The sequence below is a fragment of the Thalassophryne amazonica genome, chromosome 7 (genome assembly GCF_902500255.1).
Source record: "Thalassophryne amazonica chromosome 7, fThaAma1.1, whole genome shotgun sequence".
Lineage (NCBI taxonomy): Eukaryota > Metazoa > Chordata > Actinopteri > Batrachoidiformes > Batrachoididae > Thalassophryne > Thalassophryne amazonica.
Window position 1 is genome coordinate 64,633,446 of NC_047109.1, and position 19,524 is coordinate 64,652,969.

The 19,524-nt window shown below is 39.7% G+C and overlaps 1 protein-coding gene across 1 annotated transcript in view; it reads left to right on the plus strand.

The window, feature by feature from the left end:
* The first annotated feature begins 112 nt into the window (after positions 1-112).
* Positions 113-19,524, plus strand: part of herpud2 (HERPUD family member 2) — a 47,628-nt gene continuing 28,216 nt past the window's right edge. Inside the window, exons 1-3 of the mRNA XM_034174340.1 lie at positions 113-235; positions 8,265-8,651; positions 18,022-18,099. Of these exons, the coding sequence (XP_034030231.1) occupies positions 8,505-8,651; positions 18,022-18,099 (225 nt within the window). The 5' untranslated portion in view covers positions 113-235; positions 8,265-8,504. The remainder of the gene's footprint in view (positions 236-8,264; positions 8,652-18,021; positions 18,100-19,524) is intronic.

Below are 19,524 nucleotides of genomic sequence, written 5' to 3' on the forward strand. Positions count from 1 at the left end.
AGTGTACAGTGTTCCCTAGTAATTAATGAAGTAATTGTCTGAATATTGTTTGTCTCTGTCTACTTGTTTGTCAGACTTCACTTTTAAGTATGTATGTATGTATTCATTTAAATTTGCATGTTTGAAATAAATTATTTTTAAAGTTGCTTGTTTGCGTCGTGAAATCTGGCAACACTAGGGACATTACAACAACAAGGCTGGTGGGTCGAGGTGGACTCGCTGCGAGAGAGTTCAGGTATAAAAAGAAAGAAAAAGTGTTTAGGTACAAGAATGAAACGCTCTGAAACGACAATGTGACATTTGTTGTCGAATTTAAATAGCTCAGTGTTATTGTGTGCTAGTCCAAACGAATTTCCAGCGGAACACGGCGAAGCTAGTTGTCGTTAGCCAGTAAGCTAACATTACTGTGGCTGGTTGACGAGGTTTAAATAGTCTTAGCGAAGAGTGACCTTTGACCTGTTATATGTAGGTTTCTTGTCAACACCATTGACCTGCTGGTCAGCGCTGTCACGACCTAAATTATCTTATAGAAGTCTGCGGGTGAAAGTTAGCTTGACTTGTTTTGACACTTTTTCCTGTGAGAGTGACGCAACACGGCAGGTGGATGGAAATGTGAGACTTCATGTTGTAGATCCTTGTGTAGCTAACATTTTATTATATACCGCCTCACAGCTAAATATGCACAATTTAGATATCTGCAAATACAGTGCAGATTTTCATGCCAACATCACAAAACTTTGGTGTGCAAAAATTAAATGAGCAAGCATACCCAAAAGGTTTTTATTAGGTTATATTTGTAATGTCGCCACAGTCCGGAGGTTAATCAAATAGCCATCTGTACCTGGAGCCAAACCAGTTTGGATTTGTTGACACCAGTGATGGGGAATGTTTATAATATGTACTGAATGTGCTCAAAAGTTTACATACCCTGGCAGAATTTTTGCTTTTTTGGCCATTTTTTAGAGAATATGAATGACAACACAAAAACTTTTTTTTCCATTCATGGTTAGTGGTTGGGTGAAACCATTTATTGTCAAAAAAAATGTTTCCTCTTTTTAAATCAAAATGACAAGAGAACTACCCAAATGAACCTGATTAAAAGCTTACATACCCCTGTTTTTAATACTGTGTATTGCCCCCTTTAACATCAATGACAGCTTGGAGTCTTTTGTGGTAGTTGTGGACGAGGCTCTCTGATGGTAAAGCTGCCACTGAATATGTTTCGGACTTTATTTACATCAATTACAAAAAAATACAAACAATATGGCACTCTATGGTAAATCTGCATGGAGTAGACAGTTCTCAGAAACTGAGTGACTGTGCAAGAAGTAGAAGAGTGAGGAAAGCCACCAAGACACCCAGACAACCCAGAAGAAGTTATAGGCTTACGTGGCTGTGATTAGAGAAATTGTGCACAGTGCAAGCTTTGCATTTTGTATCACCAGTTATCCATCTTCATAATGAAGTGGTATAGAGGAGGATTTTCTTCAAAAGAAGACCTGAAGGTTTAGCTACAAATTGTCAGAAGGTACATCTGAGATACAAGCCTGGATTTGATCTGTTTTGGTGAAAGAAAATCCTTCTCTGCTCTACTCCACTATGAAGCTAAGAGGAGTGATGCAAAATGCAAAGCTTGCACTGTGCACAATTTTCTCCAATCACAGCCACCTAAGCCCATAACGTCTTCTGGGTTGTCTTGGTGGCTTTCCTCACTCTTCTTCTTCTTCTTGCACAATCACTCAGTTTTTGAGAACTGTCTACTCCATGCAGATTTACCATAAAGTGCCATACTGTTTGTATTTCTTTGTAATTAACGTAAATATAGTCCAAGACATATTCAGTGGCAGCTTTACCATCAGAGAGCCTCGTCCACAACTATCAATCAATCAATCAATTTTTTTATATAGCGCCAAATCACAACAAACAGTTGCCCCAAGGCGCTTTATATTGTAAGGCAAGGCCATACAATAATTATGTAAAACCCCAACGGTCAAAACGACCCCCTGTGAGCAAGCACTTGGCTACAGTGGGAAGGAAAAACTCCCTTTTAACAGGAAGAAACCTCCAGCAGAACCAGGCTCAGGGAGGGGCAGTCTTCTGCTGGGACTGGTTGGGGCTGAGGGAGAGAACCAGGAAAAAGACATGCTGTGGAGGGGAGCAGAGATCGATCACTAATGATTAAATGCAGAGTGGTGCATACAGAGCAAAAAGAGAAAGAAACAGTGCATCATGGGAACCCCCCAGCAGTCTACGTCTATAGCAGCATAACTAAGGGATGGTTTAGGGTCACCTGATCCAGCCCTAACTATAAGCTTTAGCAAAAAGGAAAGTTTTAAGCCTAATCTTAAAAGTAGAGAGGGTGTCTGTCTCCCTGATCTGAATTGGGAGCTGGTTCCACAGGAGAGGAGCCTGAAAGCTGAAGGCTCTGCCTCCCATTCTACTCTTACAAACCCTAGGAACTACAAGTAAGCCTGCAGTCTGAGAGCGAAGCGCTCTATTGGGGTGATATGGTACTACGAGGTCCCTAAGATAAGATGGGACCTGATTATTCAAAACCTTATAAGTAAGAAGAAGAATTTTAAATTCTATTCTAGAATTAACAGGAAGCCAATGAAGAGAGGCCAATATGGGTGAGATATGCTCTCTCCTTCTAGTCCCCGTCAGTACTCTAGCTGCAGCATTTTGAATTAACTGAAGGCTTTTTATGGAACTTTTAGGACAACCTGATAATAATGAATTACAATAGTCCAGCCTAGAGGAAATAAATGCATTAATTAGTTTTTCAGCATCACTCTGAGACAAGACCTTTCTGATTTTAGAGATATTGCGTAAATGCAAAAAAGCAGTCCTACATATTTGTTTAATATGCGCTTTGAATGACATATCCTGATCAAAAATGACTCCAAGATTTCTCACAGTATTACTAGAGGTCAGGGTAATGCCATCCAGAGTAAGGATCTGGTTAGACACCATGTTTCTAAGATTTGTGGGGCCAAGTACAATAACTTCAGATTTATCTGAGTTTAAAAGCTGGAAATTAGAGGTCATCCATGTCTTTATGTCTGTAAGACAATCCTGCAGTTTAGCTAATTGGTGTGTGTCCTCTGGCTTCATGGATAGATAAAGCTGGGTATCATCTGCGTAACAATGAAAATTTAAGCAATACCGTCTAATAATACTGCCTAAGGGAAGCATGTATAAAGTGAATAAAATTGGTCCTAGCACAGAACCTTCTGGAACTCCATAATTAACTTTAGTCTGTGAAGAAGATTCCCCATTTACATGAACAAATTGTAATCTATTAGACAAATATGATTCAAACCACCGCAGCGCAGTGCCTTTAATACCTATGGCATGCTCTAATCTCTGTAATAAAATTTTATGGTCAACAGTATCAAAAGCAGCACTGAGGTCTAACAGAACAAGCACAGAGATGAGTCCACTGTCTGAGGCCATAAGAAGATCATTTGTAACCTTCACTAATGCTGTTTCTGTACTATGATGAATTCTAAAACCTGACTGAAACTCTTCAAATAGACCATTCCTCTGCAGATGATCAGTTAGCTGTTTTACAACTACCCTTTCAAGAATTTTTGAGAGAAAAGGAAGGTTGGAGATTGGCCTATAATTAGCTAAGATAGCTGGGTCAAGTGATGGCTTTTTAAGTAATGGTTTAATTACTGCCACCTTAAAAGCCTGTGGTACATAGCCAACTAACAAAGATAGATTGATCATATTTAAGATCGAAGCATTAAATAATGGTAGGGCTTCCTTGAGCAGCCTGGTAGGAATGGGGTCTAATAAACATGTTGATGGTTTGGATGAAGTAACTAATGAAAATAACTCAGAACAATCGGAGAGAAAGAGTCTAACCAAATACCGGCATCACTGAAAGCAGCCAAAGATAACGATACGTCTTTGGGATGGTTATGAGTAATTTTTTCTCTAATAGTTAAAATTTTGTTAGCAAAGAAAGTCATGAAGTCATTACTAGTTAAAGTTAATGGAATATTCAGCTCAATAGAGCTCTGACTCTTTGTCAGCCTGGCTACAGTGCTGAAAAGAAACCTGGGGTTGTTCTTATTTTCTTCAATTAGTGATGAGTAGAAAGATGTCCTAGCTTTACGGATGGCTTTTTTATAGAGCAACAGACTCTTTTTCCAGGCTAAGTGAAGATCTTCTAAATTAGTGAGACGCCATTTCCTCTCCAACTTACGGGTTATCTGCTTTAAGCTACGAGTTTGTGAGTTATACCACGGAGTCAGACACTTCTGATTTAAAGCTCTCTTTTTCAGAGGAGCTACAGCATCCAAAGTTGTCTTCAATGAGGATGTAAAACTATTGACGAGATACTCTATCTCCCTTACAGAGTTTAGGTAGCTACTCTGCACTGTGTTGGTATATGGCATTAGAGAACATAAAGAAGGAATCATATCCTTAAACCTAGTTACAGCGCTTTCTGAAAGACTTCTAGTGTAATGAAACTTATTCCCCACTGCTGGGTAGTCCATCAGAGTAAATGTAAATGTTATTAAGAAATGATCAGACAGAAGGGAGTTTTCAGGGAATACTGTTAAGTCTTCTATTTCCATACCATAAGCCAGAACAAGATCTAAGATATGATTAAAGTGGTGGGTGGACTCATTTACTTTTTGAGCAAAGCCAATAGAGTCTAATAATAGATTAAATGCAGTGTTGAGGCTGTCATTCTCAGCATCTGTGTGGATGTTAAAATCGCCCACTATAATTATCTTATCTGAGCTAAGCACTAAGTCAGACAAAAGGTCTGAAAATTCACAGAGAAACTCACAGTAACGACCAGGTGGACGATAGATAATAACAAATAAAACTGGTTTTTGGGACTTCCAATTTGGATGGACAAGACTAAGAGACAAGCTTTCAAATGAATTAAAGCTCTGTCTGGGTTTCTGATTAATTAATAAGCTGGAATGGAAGATTGCTGCTAATCCTCCGCCCCCGGCCCGTGCTACGAGCATTCTGACAGTTAGTGTGACTCGGGGGTGTTGACTCATTTAAACTAACATATTCATCCTGCTGTAACCAGGTTTCTGTTAGGCAGAATAAATCAATATGTTGATCAATTATTATATCATTTACCAACAGGGACTTAGAAGAGAGAGACCTAATGTTTAATAGACCACATTTAACTGTTTTAGTCTGTGGTGCAGTTGAAGGTGCTATATTATTTTTTCTTTTTGAATTTTTATGCTTAAATAGATTTTTGCTGGTTATTGGTGGTCTGGGAGCAGGCACCGTCTCTACGGGGATGGGGTAATGAGGGGATGGCAGGGGGAGAGAAGCTGCAGAGAGGTGTGTAAGACTACAACTCTGCTTCCTCGTCCCAACCCTGGATAGTCACAGTTTGGAGGATTTAAGAAAATTGGCCAGATTTCTAGAAATGAGAGCTGCTCCATCCAAAGTGGGATGGATGCCGTCTCTCCTAACAAGACCGGGTTTTCCCCAGAAGCTTTGCCAATTATCTATGAAGCCCACCTCATTTTTTGGACACCACTCAGACAGCCAGCAATTCAAGGAGAACATGCGGCTAAACATGTCACTCCCGGTCCGATTGGGGAGGGGCCCAGAGAAAACTACAGAGTCCGACATTGTTTTTGCAAAGTTACACACCGATTTAATGTTAATTTTAGTGACCTCCGATTGGCGTAACCGAGTGTCATTACTGCCGACGTGAATTACAATCTTACCAAATTTACGCTTAACCTTAGCCAGCAGTTTCAAATTTCCTTCAATGTCGCCTGCTCTGGCCCCCGGAAGACAATTGACTATGGTTGCTGGTGTCGCTAACTTCACATTTCTCAAAACAGAGTCGCCAATAACCAGAGTTTGATCCTCGGCGGGTGTGTCGTCGAGTGGGGAAAAACGGTTAGAGATGTGAACGGGTTGGCGGTGTACATGGGACTTCTGTTTAGGGCTACGCTTCCTCCTCACAGTCACCCAGTCAGCCTGCTTTCCCGACTGCTCGGGATCTGCCAGGGGGGAACTAACGGCGGCTAAGCTACCTTGGTCCGCACCGACTACAGGGGCCTGGCTAGCTGTAGAATTTTCCACGGTGCGGAGCCGAGTCTCCAATTCGCCCAGCCTGGCCTCCAAAGCTACGAATAAGCTACACTTATTACAAGTACCGTTACTGCTAAAGGAGGCCGAGGAATAACTAAACATTTCACACCCAGAGCAGAAAAGTGCGGGAGAGACAGGAGAAGCCGCCATGCTAAATCGGCTAAGAGCTAGTAGCTACGCTAACCTAGCGGATTCCTAAAAACACGCAAAGTGAATAATGTGTAAATAATTTAAAGGTGATTCAGCAGAAGGAGTGCTTTAGTTAAGGCACGTAAAGATTACACTGGGAAACAAATCGTAATCTAGATAACTAGATCAATCTAACTGCACAGATTAAACAGCTAACAGATACAGAAAAACACCGCCACAAAAGACTACCACAAAAGACTCCAAGCTGTCATTGATGTTAAAGGGGCAATACACAGTATTAAGAACAGGGGTATGTAAACTTTGGATCAGTGTCATTTGGGTAGTTCTCTTGTCATTTTGATTTAAAAAGATGAAACACAGTTGTTAGACAATAAATGGCTTCACCCAACCACTAACCATGAGTGAAAAAATTTTTTTGTGTTGTCATTCATATTCTCTTAGAAATGGCCAAAAAAAAGCAAAAATTCTGCCAGGGTATGTATACTTTTGAGCACAACTGTACTTAATTTATTGTACTATAATAAGCAATTTTGTTATTTTTATAAAATCTTTTCAGGCTAGCCAAAGTAACCCGATAATTTAATACTGTCAGGGCAGTCATTCTGGATTTTAACCCCTTTAACAGATACACAATGCCTTTTAACAGTTGTACGATACTTGCATTCAAATACTGAAATTCCTCTCAGATGATAACAGGACTCCGTCATTTTAAACAATTCCTGGACCTGTTGAGGTGAGAGTTCATTTTTAACTTTATACATGAACTGTATCATAAAATAATCAACCAAGTCCCAAAATTTCAAAATGCGCAAAGAAGAAAACAATGGATTCGTTGGCTCCCGATATGGTTTTTTATTTATAACTCTTATAGCTTTCTTTTGTAACAGAAATACTGGATTTATATTTGTTTTATATTTATTTCCCCATACCTCATTGCAGTAAGTCATATATGGAACAAGCAAAGAATGATACAACATAACCAACGAATGTTGGGGGAGGAGGAATTGTACTTTGTACAAAATCACGATGACTTTTGAGATTTTGGATATAACATAATTTATATGAGTTTTCCAACTTAGTTTGTCATTGATTAAAAACACCAAGAAACTTTGTTTCAGTTACCATTTCAATTTCGACATAATTCAATAATAAATTTCTACAATACACTTCGTTTTACCCAAATGAAGCGATGACTTATTTAAATGAAACAGTGTTTAAATTTTTGTAGTTCCCTCTCCATCATGTCCAGGAGATGTCCCAAATGATCCCCACTACCAAACACAGTTGTGTCATCCGCAAACAAAATGCATCTCACAAACTTAGAAACCAAACCAATGTCGTTAATGTACAATAAAAATAGTAACGGCCCAAAGACTGAACCTTGGGGCACCCCACATGAAATCCTCAAAAATTCAGAGTTTATCTCCCCAAAATGAACACACCCCACATGAAATCCTCAAAAATTCAGAGTTTATCTCCCCAAAATGAACACACTGGTACCTGTCTTGTAAATAACTAGTTAACCAATCAAGAGCCAGTCCTCTAATACCGTACTTCTGTAATTTATTCAATAGTAAGCTGTGATCTATGGTGTGAAATGCTTACTGCAAATCAAAAAAATACAGTGTATTTCTTCTTCTCTGTTGCATTTGTAACTTGTTCAGCAAACTCGACCAAAGCCAATGAAGTAGTGCAATTTTCTTTTTCTTTTTTTTTTCTAAAACCATACTGATGTTCACTAAGAACGTGTTGTTTAGTTAAGACATTCATTTTCAGTACGCGCTTACTCCAATCAAGGGTCACAAGGGGAAGGTGCGGGGGTGTAACTGAAGCTTATCCCAGCGGTCAGTGTGAGGTTGGGTACACCCTGGACAGGACACCAATCTATCACAGGGCAGGCAACTGACAACATAGACAAAATATTTTGTGACAATCAACTGGCTTCTGTAGTATATAGCAAAACACTAACTCAAACTCAAATACTAACAAACATGCCTTTTTTTTCTGTTCACCAGCAATCCAAGAACTGAAACCAAAGAGGGGCTTTCTACTGAAATTGCAGCTTGAGACTCACCAAATTCTCCTGGCATTGAGGCAGATTTTGTAGAAGGGGAACCCATCCCCTTAAACACTGCAGAAACTGCTTTAGGTCATTTGCTGAGCTTAGAATGCCACAGGCTTGAAGGAACCTTTTCCTCAGGAGAGTCCTGAGTTGTGACAATAAAACAGAGCCCATCCTGGTAGTAATATGAGCCATGGACCCTGGGGTAGTTGATAGTCCTGTAACCCTGGTCATTAAGGCACCCAACCAGAAGTACGAAGATCAAACCATTAACTGCTTCCTCAATTGGACCGTGGAGAAACTGAAGAGTCACATCTCCAATGTGTACCCCAGCAAGCCGGTAAGTCAGTTGCAGTTGGGGTTTGTTGTTCCATGGTTTTTCCTGGCTCAAAATAAGCCTGGGGTTTTAATCCACCACAGGACCTGGGAGAGGCGTCTTGTTTATGGTACATTATATACATATTTATGGTCTTAATTTTGCAGATTACTTAAGGAAGAATATGCAGGGGTGGTGGCCAAGTGGTTAATGCGCTTGGTTTCAGCTCAGAAGGCTCCGGGTTCAAATCCCACCCCTGCCACATTTCTCCATGTAATGTGGAGTTGCGTCAGGAAGGGCATCTGGCGTAAAACCTGTGCCAATTCAACTTGCAGATCCACCCTGGATTTGCTGTGGCGACACCGAGTGCAAACAAGGGAGCAGCCAAAGGGACTTACTTTTACTTAAGGAAGAATGTAATTGAGAAATTATCAGAAATTATTTTATTTCAAAATTTAAAGTTCTGTATTCAATAGATAAATGAAACGCTTACAGCAGTTAATTTAAACTGTCAGTTTGATGATGAGCTGCTGTGGCGACAACACATGGAAAAGAAGGCACCATTAGTATGACACAAGTATCGAAGCTTTCACTGAATAACTTTGCTTTGACACTGAAACGAAACCCGGTTTAATCTAAACAGCGCTCTCTTTGACCAGCTTCCATTTTTATATTACCAGTAAAAATGTTACGTCGTGGCAAGCTGACCCTTTTACTCCACTATGTGTGCTAGCAAGGTCATACAAAGCACTGTTTCATGAATCACTGCTTCGTGGCAGATGGGATCACAGAATAAATGCTTCGGACATTGATTGAAGATGATAAAAGTCTGAGTTGGTGTCAGGAGATGTGTGGTGACCAATGGTGGGCACACTTCTGATAATCCGATAACAGATAATTATCGAAAGATAATGTTTTCTTTATCGGATTATCTTTTTAGATAACTTTAAAACCATTATCGGACCAATTATCTTCCGATTAATCTTTGTCCGATAACTTTTAAACCGATAAACAAAATAAACAAAGCTGAACAGCGACAAGAATTTTTAAAATTAGTTTAGCACTCACCTGTTAAAAATTTTGTAACAGACGCACAGCTATAACCTTTGCTAACAGAAGAGAGCCGTTTGTATAAAAAGCATCTCAATCCTCTGCAAACAAAAGATAAACAGCCCCAAAAGAATCAGATGTCAGGAAAACTGTAACGAACACTACATAGGTGAGACTAAGCAACCTTTACACAAAAGGCTATACCAGCACCGCAGAGAGGGCACCAGTGGACCTCAGTCTGCAGTTCATCTCCACCTTAAAGACACTAACCACACGTTTGAGGACAAGGAAGTTAAAATAGCCAGAGAAGAAATGGTTTGAGAGAGGGGTCAAGGAGGCATTCTTTGTGAAACGTTTGAAACCTAGCCTTAACCGGGGAGGGGGTCTGAGACACGCTTTATCCCCTGTTTACAATGGGGTACTCAGGTCAAAGCAGTTTCAGTCTTTTGTTCATGGTAATGAGTCATTCACGTCATCAGCAGAGTCGTCAAGGGAGCCATCAGGAGAGGGACAGCTGCCCTGTCATTAGAAGGGTGTTAACTAGAGCACAATAGGTGCTAATTAGAGCTATTGTTTAGTCACCAGCCTATAGCAGTCTGCCTCTCAGTAGGAGGGGTCTGGTTAGGTTTAAAACTCCAGCGTTTGTGACTTCTTGATTAAACAAATATGTAGGACTGCTTTTTTGCATTTACGCAATATCTCTAAAATCAGAAAGGTCTTGTCTCAGAGTGATGCTGAAAAACTAATTCATGCATTTATTTCCTCTAGGCTGGACTATTGTAATTCATTATTATCAGGTTGTCCTAAAAGTTCCATAAAAAGCCTTCAGTTAATTCAAAATGCTGCAGCTAGAGTACTGACGGGGACTAGAAGGAGAGAGCATATCTCACCCATATTGGCCTCTCTTCATTGGCTTCCTGTTTATTCTAGAATAGAATTTAAAATTCTTCTTCTTACTTATAAGGTTTTGAATAATCAGGTCCCATCTTATCTTAGGGACCTCGTAGTACCATATCACCCCAATAGAGCGCTTCGCTCTCAGACTGCAGGCTTACTTGTAGTTCCTAGGGTTTGTAAGAGTAGAATGGGAGGCAGAGCCTTCAGCTTTCAGGCTTCTCTCCTGTGGAACCAGCTCCCAATTCAGATCAGGGAGACAGACACCCTCTCTACTTTTAAGATTAGGCTTAAAACTTTCCTTTTTGCTAAAGCTTATAGTTAGGGCTGGATCAGGTGACCCTGAACCATCCCTTAGTTATGCTGCTATAGACGTAAACTGCTGGGGGGTTCCCATGATGCACTGTTTCTTTCTCTTTTTGCTCTGTATGCACCACTCTGCATTTAATCATTAGTGATCGATCTCTGCTCCCCTCCACAGCATGTCTTTTTCCTGGTTCTCTCCCTCAGCCCCAACCAGTCCCAGCAGAAGACTGCCCCTCCCTGAGCCTGGTTCTGCTGGAGGTTTCTTCCTGTTAAAAGGGAGTTTTTTCCTTCCCACTGTAGCCAAGTGCTTGCTCACAGGGGGTCGTTTTGACCGTTGGGGTTTTACATAATTATTGTATGGCCTTGCCTTACAATATAAAGCGCCTTGGGGCAACTGTTTGTTGTGATTTGGCGCTATATAAAAAAATTGATTGATTGATTGATTGATTCTTCTCTACAAGAGTCAAGACAGAAGTCAGACCACCAGAGCAAGAATTTTAGCTGAGGAAGCTTCTGCGATTTGAAGCGAAACGTCCTCGCTTCAAGCAACCCAGTCCAGTCGAAGATTCAAGCTTCTCTACTATAGCCCCCCCCCAAAAAAACATTTCTTTTAACACCATACCAATAGGCTGCGGATATCACCTAAGTCATCCAGAGGCATACATTTTTAACTTATGGTTCAAATTTTAACCACGCAAATTTTGGACAATTTATTTAAAATTACTGTCATGTCTGAAGTTTTATTAAGTGAAAATATCAGATATATGTTTTAGTTTTAAAGTAATGTGCTAATTTTTAAGGTTTTGTGAGCACATCCTGTGACCCGCAATGCATTTTGTGTAGGAATCTCAGTACATCACGACAGGACAAATGCATTTCAGACACTCTGTTCAGGCTCCACAGACAACAGCATTAAACTCTAGTGCCTAAAGCTCTCTTGAATATATTCTGTGCGTTTATAGATGTTGGTTTTATTTGCGTTTGATAAATTCCACACATTTTAAATGTAGCAGACAGGGATTACTGTATCTGGAATTTTGTTTTCAAGGCCTCTACTGCCATCTACTGGTCAGTAGTGTTCACTAAGCGTGTGGGAACCAGTAGATACCAGTGTTCTATTTATTTTGACCCCAGTTATGTCAGATGATTGTCAAATCAACTTTTTGGCTTTGCAAATGGCTTTTTTTGTGTGCAGTGAATGTATACATTATACAAGTTTCACTTTTTTAATGGAATTACAACCTTATTTCTTTTTCAAATTCTCCCATTTTTTTGCATCCAGCCTTATTTCCTTTAGAAATTTCCTTGACAAATAGTATCAGTCTATTAGGACGTCAGGTTATGTGTTACACATATACATGTGTGTGTATATATTTTCCAACTTATTCCCATTGATGAAACGTTTCATTTTCTGCCTGAAAGCTTATTAGATGAGTGTGTCCAGGGCTCCGTTTGTTTACAAAATACACACACGTTACAGACCTTGAAATACAACAGCAGGGATTGATATTATCCAAAGATTTATGAACATACAAATTAACGTACTTACACTTTATCATGATTTTCTCCGTTGTGAGATATAAAAGTGTCTTATCGTAGCGTTCGTGTGTATGTGCATTATAACACAGCGCACGAGCGACGTTACAATATTCTTCAGAACGACAACATACGCAACATGCATCCAGCAGCAGACACGCTGCTGTCATAGACAACTGCCTGTAAAGTTTTTTGGCAAGTTATAACTTTCTAAACAGCGTAATTTGTAATGAAATCCGCTTCATTTGTGCGGCTCTTTCGGCACCATGTTTGTTTTTTCAGAGACAGCAGTAAGCTCCTCCTACCCCTCCAAACGGAGGGATTTGTAGCCCTTCGCCTTCCCTCTGCCTCGCTCCAAAAAGAGGCACTTTTACCCAGAATCCTTTGCGATCTGTCTGTTTGTTACAAAACCTCAAAATTAGTGCATTATTCAACATTAAAAGATATGTTATATTTTAACTTTGTACAAATGACATAATTGACATTAATGGAGTTATTCTATCGGTATTAATGTTATTTATAATCAAAACCATAAGTCAGCATGACTTTATTTTTCAAGACCTGCGCCTGACCGGAGCGTCTTAATTGATAGAGAGTTGGCTTTGTGGCTGCTCTCGGAGTGCCTCTGTGCTGGGAGCTCTGTAGTAAACAAGAGCTTCCAGCATGGGCAGAATGTTGAAAGAAAAGTGTGGTCTCATTATTGTGGTCTATTTTTATTTTTATTATTATAAGCTATTAAATTTGTTCTACTACTAGTTGTAGATGTGTCAGAAGTAATATTGGAATTTATCTGTTATCGGTTATCTGTAACTTCAGATACATTTTTGGGTGGTTTATTGTTTTATCTTTATCGAAGATAACTTTTTAGTTATCTGATTATCTGTTATCAAAGTTAATTTTTTGGTTATCTTTGCCCACCACTGGTGGTGACTTTGTTGATCACCCACACAGGTTCTGTATCTCAGGATGCTTTTGGCCACGGAAAAGTCATGTGCTTTTTATATTCATTGTTTTTATAGAGAGACGGTGTTAAATTGAACCCTGTGATACTCTTGCCAGATATAAAAGAACATGTAATGTTTATACAGAAAAACATACCTGGTGAGCTGATTAATGCATTTTTGTAAAATATTTTGTTCCCAGTGTTCTGACTTTTTGTGCTGCGCAGATAAATTTCCCTACATGCATCAGCTGGCAGCAGAATCTGTTAGAGCCATTCTACCAACTTGTATGTGAAAACTCCGCGGATCCGCGAAGTTCCGCATATTTCATTATGGGGGGTGGGGGGGTGTGTTAGTGTTTCACTCTGTAATTGTGATCGTCACTGAGTTTTTAAAATGTCTATCGCAAAGTGTTCTTTTTTTAACGACATCGTGCAAGTTTTATCAGACTGCGGCAGTCCGCGGACACTGATCTGTGTGTTATAGATACAAATCAGTGTCCTCGGATCCTCTGAGTTTCGAGGAGAAAAAAGCCTGGATGGTGCGACAGCTGTCGTAAAGTGAGACTGGTTGGTTGCTGCGGTGACGCTGTGTGTCTCCTGCCCGAAGCTAAAGCTGAACGTAGCATGTGGACATCGCAAACCTTTGGAGCTCTAAAGTTTTTAAAAGAAGACTTGTGCAGCATGTCTGTGTCACGGACCGACGTCGGACAGAGAGAAGATGGTGAGAAAGACGGTTTGACAAAGTCTGATAAGGACAAGAATCCGTGGAATTGTTGCTGGCTTCATGAACACATCTGAAAGATAAAAGAAACAGGAAACGTGAACTGTGCTCTCAGGAAGCACGGTAAGAATTTTTCTCTCTGGAAAATAAACGTGCTGTTCAAACAGGATTTCAGACAAGATAAACTCCTCGAAACTCCAAGGATCCGAGGACACTGATGTGACTTTTTTCATTAATCTAGACTTTCTTTCATTGGGAAAAAAATGGATGGAAAAATTTGAATGGATTTACATGAATTTACACAAGAATGTAAATTAGTTTTTATTAATGTAGACTTTTTTCATGGGAAAAAGACACTGTGGCTTTGAGTGGATTTACAGGAATTTACACAAGAATATGTGACTTTTTACTATAAGGTATGTTATTGATATTCTGCCATGATTTTCAAAATATTCTCCAAGCTTTAGCTGTGGTTTTTGAAATTCTGTAACAGTCTTTTCAATCTTCATGAATTTCATGTAGTTGAATTGTTCTGAGTTAATGCATAATTTGGTTTACATTTAAAAGGAAAATCATTCCAGGTCCTACTTCCATGTTATATTCTGTTATTTCAACCATGATCACCTGTTGGTTCAAAGGTGAAGGTTGAATACAGGGTCATTTAAATATGCACTAATTTTGAGACTTTTTATTCCAGGAGATGCTGAAAATGTATCATTAGATTAATACATTTATTTGGTTTCTGGGATCCCACGGGGCCCGAGACCCTGGCTCCTGGGGGCCTGTGCCCCCCAGACCCCCTGCAAATTTTCTTCGGATTTCACAATTTTCATTTCACAGCCCTGGTATGCTGATCAAATGTGCACTTGTGCCTGCAATGATTTTAAAGCCACGATACAACAAAAATGTCGCTGAATAATGAGGGAGACAGAATTATTTTTGCCAGACAGGGCAAACATTAAAATATTTTTGCCTGAACCGTTACTGAGAGCAAAGCCCAGTGTTAACATCAGGCGGCACAAAAATTTTAAGGAGGAGGCTACCGCTCATTTCTTTATACAGTGAAAACTCTGTGTTGTGAAGAATGCTAAACTGGTGATGACCTTGGAATGGTGTCTGCTGAATTGATCCATATTTACATTAGATTGAAGTGTGCTGAATGGCAGCATTTATAAATAACAATAGTTGATCATGTTATAATCATTGACATTTGAAACACAGCTTTGGCCCCCATGCAAATGTTGGAAGTTACAAAATAGTTTGCATTGGATCATTTAGGGTGACTTGGAGAAGCATATGGTTTTTAATTTCTTGCAAAATCTGAGACTCTGGAGTTTGACCATGCAGCAGTCACTTTGATCAGCAGGCTGCTTGCTCTATTTTTGTCATGTGAAAACAGTCCAGTGCAGTGAAGTATAACCATAGTAACAAGCAAAATGTGCAGTGGGGATCAGGTTTGTGGTTGGATTGAAATTACACCTAGAAGTTAATTTCGGTTAAATGCCTGTTTAAAAAAATAATCCTATGTAGCCAAGGAATTTAACTTAAAGGGATCTAAAAATGCACAGTAATAAAAAAGGCACAGTAATAATGTGGCATTGTCTGGTATAATTTTTCACATACAAATTATTGTTTTTTTTTAACAATCAAACACAAAGGCCTGTTTTAAATATACAACCTGTGGCAAAAATTATGGAATCACCGGCCTGTATTCACAAAGAATGTCAGAGTCCTCACCGATAGCTCCCAACTTAGCCTAAAGATTCCTAACAAGGAATCTTAGCCTAAGAGTGATCCAGGAAGTGTCTGAGAGCAACTCTGAGCAAGGAGTAGGTTGACCCCATTGCTAGGTATGATGCAGTCTTCTAAAAGCTGTGATTGTCACAAAAATGGAAAGAGAAAGAAAAAATGCACTCTGTGCTCCTACAACCCCTGGCAATAATTATGGAATCACTGGCCTCGGAGGATGTTCATTCAGTTGTTTAATTTTGTAGAAAAAAGCAGATCACAGACATGACACAAAACTAAAGTCATTTCAGATGGCAACTTTCTGGCTTTAAGAAACACTATAAGAAATCAGGAAAAAAAATTGTGGCAGTCAGTAACGGTTACTTTTTTAGACCAAGCAGAGGGAAAAAAATATGGACTCACTCAATTCTGAGGAAAAAATTATGGAATCACCCTGTAAATTTTCATCCCCAAAACTAACACCTGCATCAAATCAGATCTGCTCATTAGTCTGCATCTAAAAAGGAGTGATCACACCTTGGAGAGCTGTTGCACCAAGTGGACTGACATGAATCATGGCTCCAACATGAGAGATGTCAATTAAAACAAAGGAGAGGATTATCAAACCCTTAAGAGGGTAAATCATCGCGCAATGTTGCAAAAGATGTTGGTTGTTCACAGTCAGCTGTGTCTAAACTCTAGACCAAATACAAACAACATGGGAAGGTTGTTAAAGGCAAACATACTGGTAGACCAAGAAAGACGTCAAAGCGTCAAGACAGAAAACTATATGTCTCAAAAATCGAAAATGCACAATAAAACAAATGAGGAACGAATGGGAGGAAACTGGAGTCAACGTCTGTGACCGAACTGTAAGAAACTGCCTAAAGGAAATGGGATTTACATACAGAAAAGCTAAACGAAAGCCATCATTAACACCTAAACAGAAAAAAACAAGGTTACAGTGGGCTAAGGAAAAGCAATCGTGGACTGTGGATGACTGGATGAAAGTCATATTCAGTGATGAATCTTGAATCTGCATTGGGCAAGGTGATGATGCTGGAACATTTGTTTGGTGTCGTTCCAATGAGATTTATAAAGATGACTGCCCGAAGAGAACATGTAAATTTCCACAGTCATTGATGATATGGGGCTGCATGTCAGGTAAAGGCACTGGGGAGATGGCTGTCATTACATCAATAAATGCACAAGTTTACGTTGATATTTTGGACACTTTTCTTATCCCATCAATTGAAAGGATGTTTGGGGATGATGAAATCATTTTTCAAGATGATAATGCATCTTGCCATAGAGCAAAAACTGTGAAAACATTCCTTGCAAAAAGTCACATAGGGTCAATGTCATGGCCTGCAAATAGTCTGGATCTTAATCCAATTGAAAATCTTTGGTGGAAGTTGAAGAAAATGGTCCATGACAAGGCTCCAACCTGCAAAGCTGATCTGGCAACAGCAATCAGAGAAAGTTGGAGCCAGATTGATGAAGAGTACTGTTTGTCACTCATTAAGTCCATGCCTCAGAGGCTGCAAGCTGTTATAAAAGCCAGAGGTGGTGCAACAAAATACTAGTGATGTGTTGGAGCGTTCTTTTGTTTTTCATGATTCCATAATTTTTTCCTCAGAATTGAGTGATTCCATATTTTTTTCCCTCTGCTTGGTCTAAAAAAGTAATCTTTACTGACTGCCACAATTTTTTTTTTCCTGATTTCTTACAGTGTTTCTTAAAGCCAGAAAGTTTGCCATTTGAAATGACATTAGTTTTGTGTCATGTCTGTGATCTGCTTTGTTTCTACAAAATTAAACAACTGAATGAACATCCTCCGAGGCCGGTGATTCCATAATTTTTGCCAGGGGATGTAGTATTCTGTCAGATTCAGGTTCAGTCCAAGGCATTCACTGTTGTGATGATCATTCATTTTTTGATTTTCTGTACCTGCTTACTCCAGTAAAGCCTATCCCAGCAGTCAGGGTGAGAGATGGGGAACACCCTGGACAGGATGCCAGTCTATCACAGGGCCAGTGCTGCAGTGTTCAGTACTGAACAAACACAAAGTCTTTATTTGGAGAAAATCTTTAGTTGTGTGTTTCTTTTGAGGAAAAGGCCAACAGCACACTTTTTTGTGAGATGGGGTGCCAACTGGCCAAAATGTATGTGCCTGCTACATTCATTTTCTTTTTCTGGACAAATTTACTTTACAGTTTTCAAAAGACCAGCGATTGGTGTACTCAGGAAGACTTCTCCAAGACCACCTACAACTCAGAGACGTGCTAAGAAAGGTAAAAACTGATTTTTGTTTGTTTGTTTGTTTGTTTTCTTTTGTGTGTGTGTTAATTAATGGGCCGATTTAAGTAGGAAGTGATGGTCTAGTGTTTAAGCGTTGAGCTTGAGACCAGAGGATCCTTGGTTCAAATCCCAACCTGACCGTAAAATCACGAAGGGCTCTTGGGCAAGGTCCTTAATCCCCAAGTTGCTCCCGGTGTGTAGTGCGCGCCTTGCATGGCAGCAGCCTCACATGGGGATGAATGAGGCATTGATGTGTAAAGCGCTTTGAGCGTCTGATGCAGATGGAAAAGCGCTATATAAATGCAGTCCATTTAAGGACTCTAATTTGAAATGTCCAGTCATTCTTCTTGCAGCAAAAATGAAATTTGATTTCATTTAAAATACAGTCTGAACTTTGAATGTTAGCAAAATTGTTGGTAAAAGGGGAGAACTAGTCAATGTGTTGGGAAGGAGCGCTGTAGATGTACTGTGTATGCAAGAGGCCATATGAGTAAGGGGAGGGCCAGGAGTGTCTGAGGTTTATACTGTTGTACCGTGGTGTGCATGGTAGGAGAAATGCTGTCAATCTTGAAGGAACAGTTATTGATGAGTATTTGACAGAGGGATGAGTGTGAAACTAAAAGGGTTGATGTTGTTTGCCATCAGTGCATGTAGTTATTGTTAAAAGTTTAAACACACTGTTGGACTTTCTGTTAGTTCTTTGAACTGTTGGCTTTTCTGGATCAGAATGATTGCACATCTAAGAAGGAAAGAAGGGCCTTTATTGCCATTGTACATACAGAGAATGAAATTTCTCCTCTGCATTTAGCCCATCCTGTTTATAGTTAGACACAGTCCAACCACTAGGAGGAGTTGACAGGCACAGCCCAGTGTGTGACGACCAACGACAGATGTAGAGACAAGCAATAACCGGAGTGTCTGAGGGATACTTACACAGACATGGGGAGAACATGCAAACTGGGCATGGATGGGAACAAACCCCAGACCTTATTGCTGTGAGGCAAGAGTCATCGAAATGGAAGAGGAAAAAACAAGAATGTGGTGCACAAGTTTAGATTTATTTCAGATTTTCTGAAACATCATGTTCTGGACATAAGATTAAACTGCATTTGGGATGATAGCTTAGTCCTAGGAGATGTAAAAGAATATTATCAAAATTTTTGTGATAGTTATTGATATTCATCATGTTATATCACTTAATAATTCTGCCAGTTTGAAGAGCATGCTGCAGTGATGTGAAATATCCACGGATCACGGATTTCCACGGTTTAGTGTTGTAACGCATCACAGTTGATTCATATGCTTCACATTGGATCACTGACATTTGAGAAGGGTCCATCATATGGAGGAAGTGGCCCATTAGTGTACACCCCCCTTTTCAAATATGAATTAAGGATTTTTTTTTTTTGTCACATTTT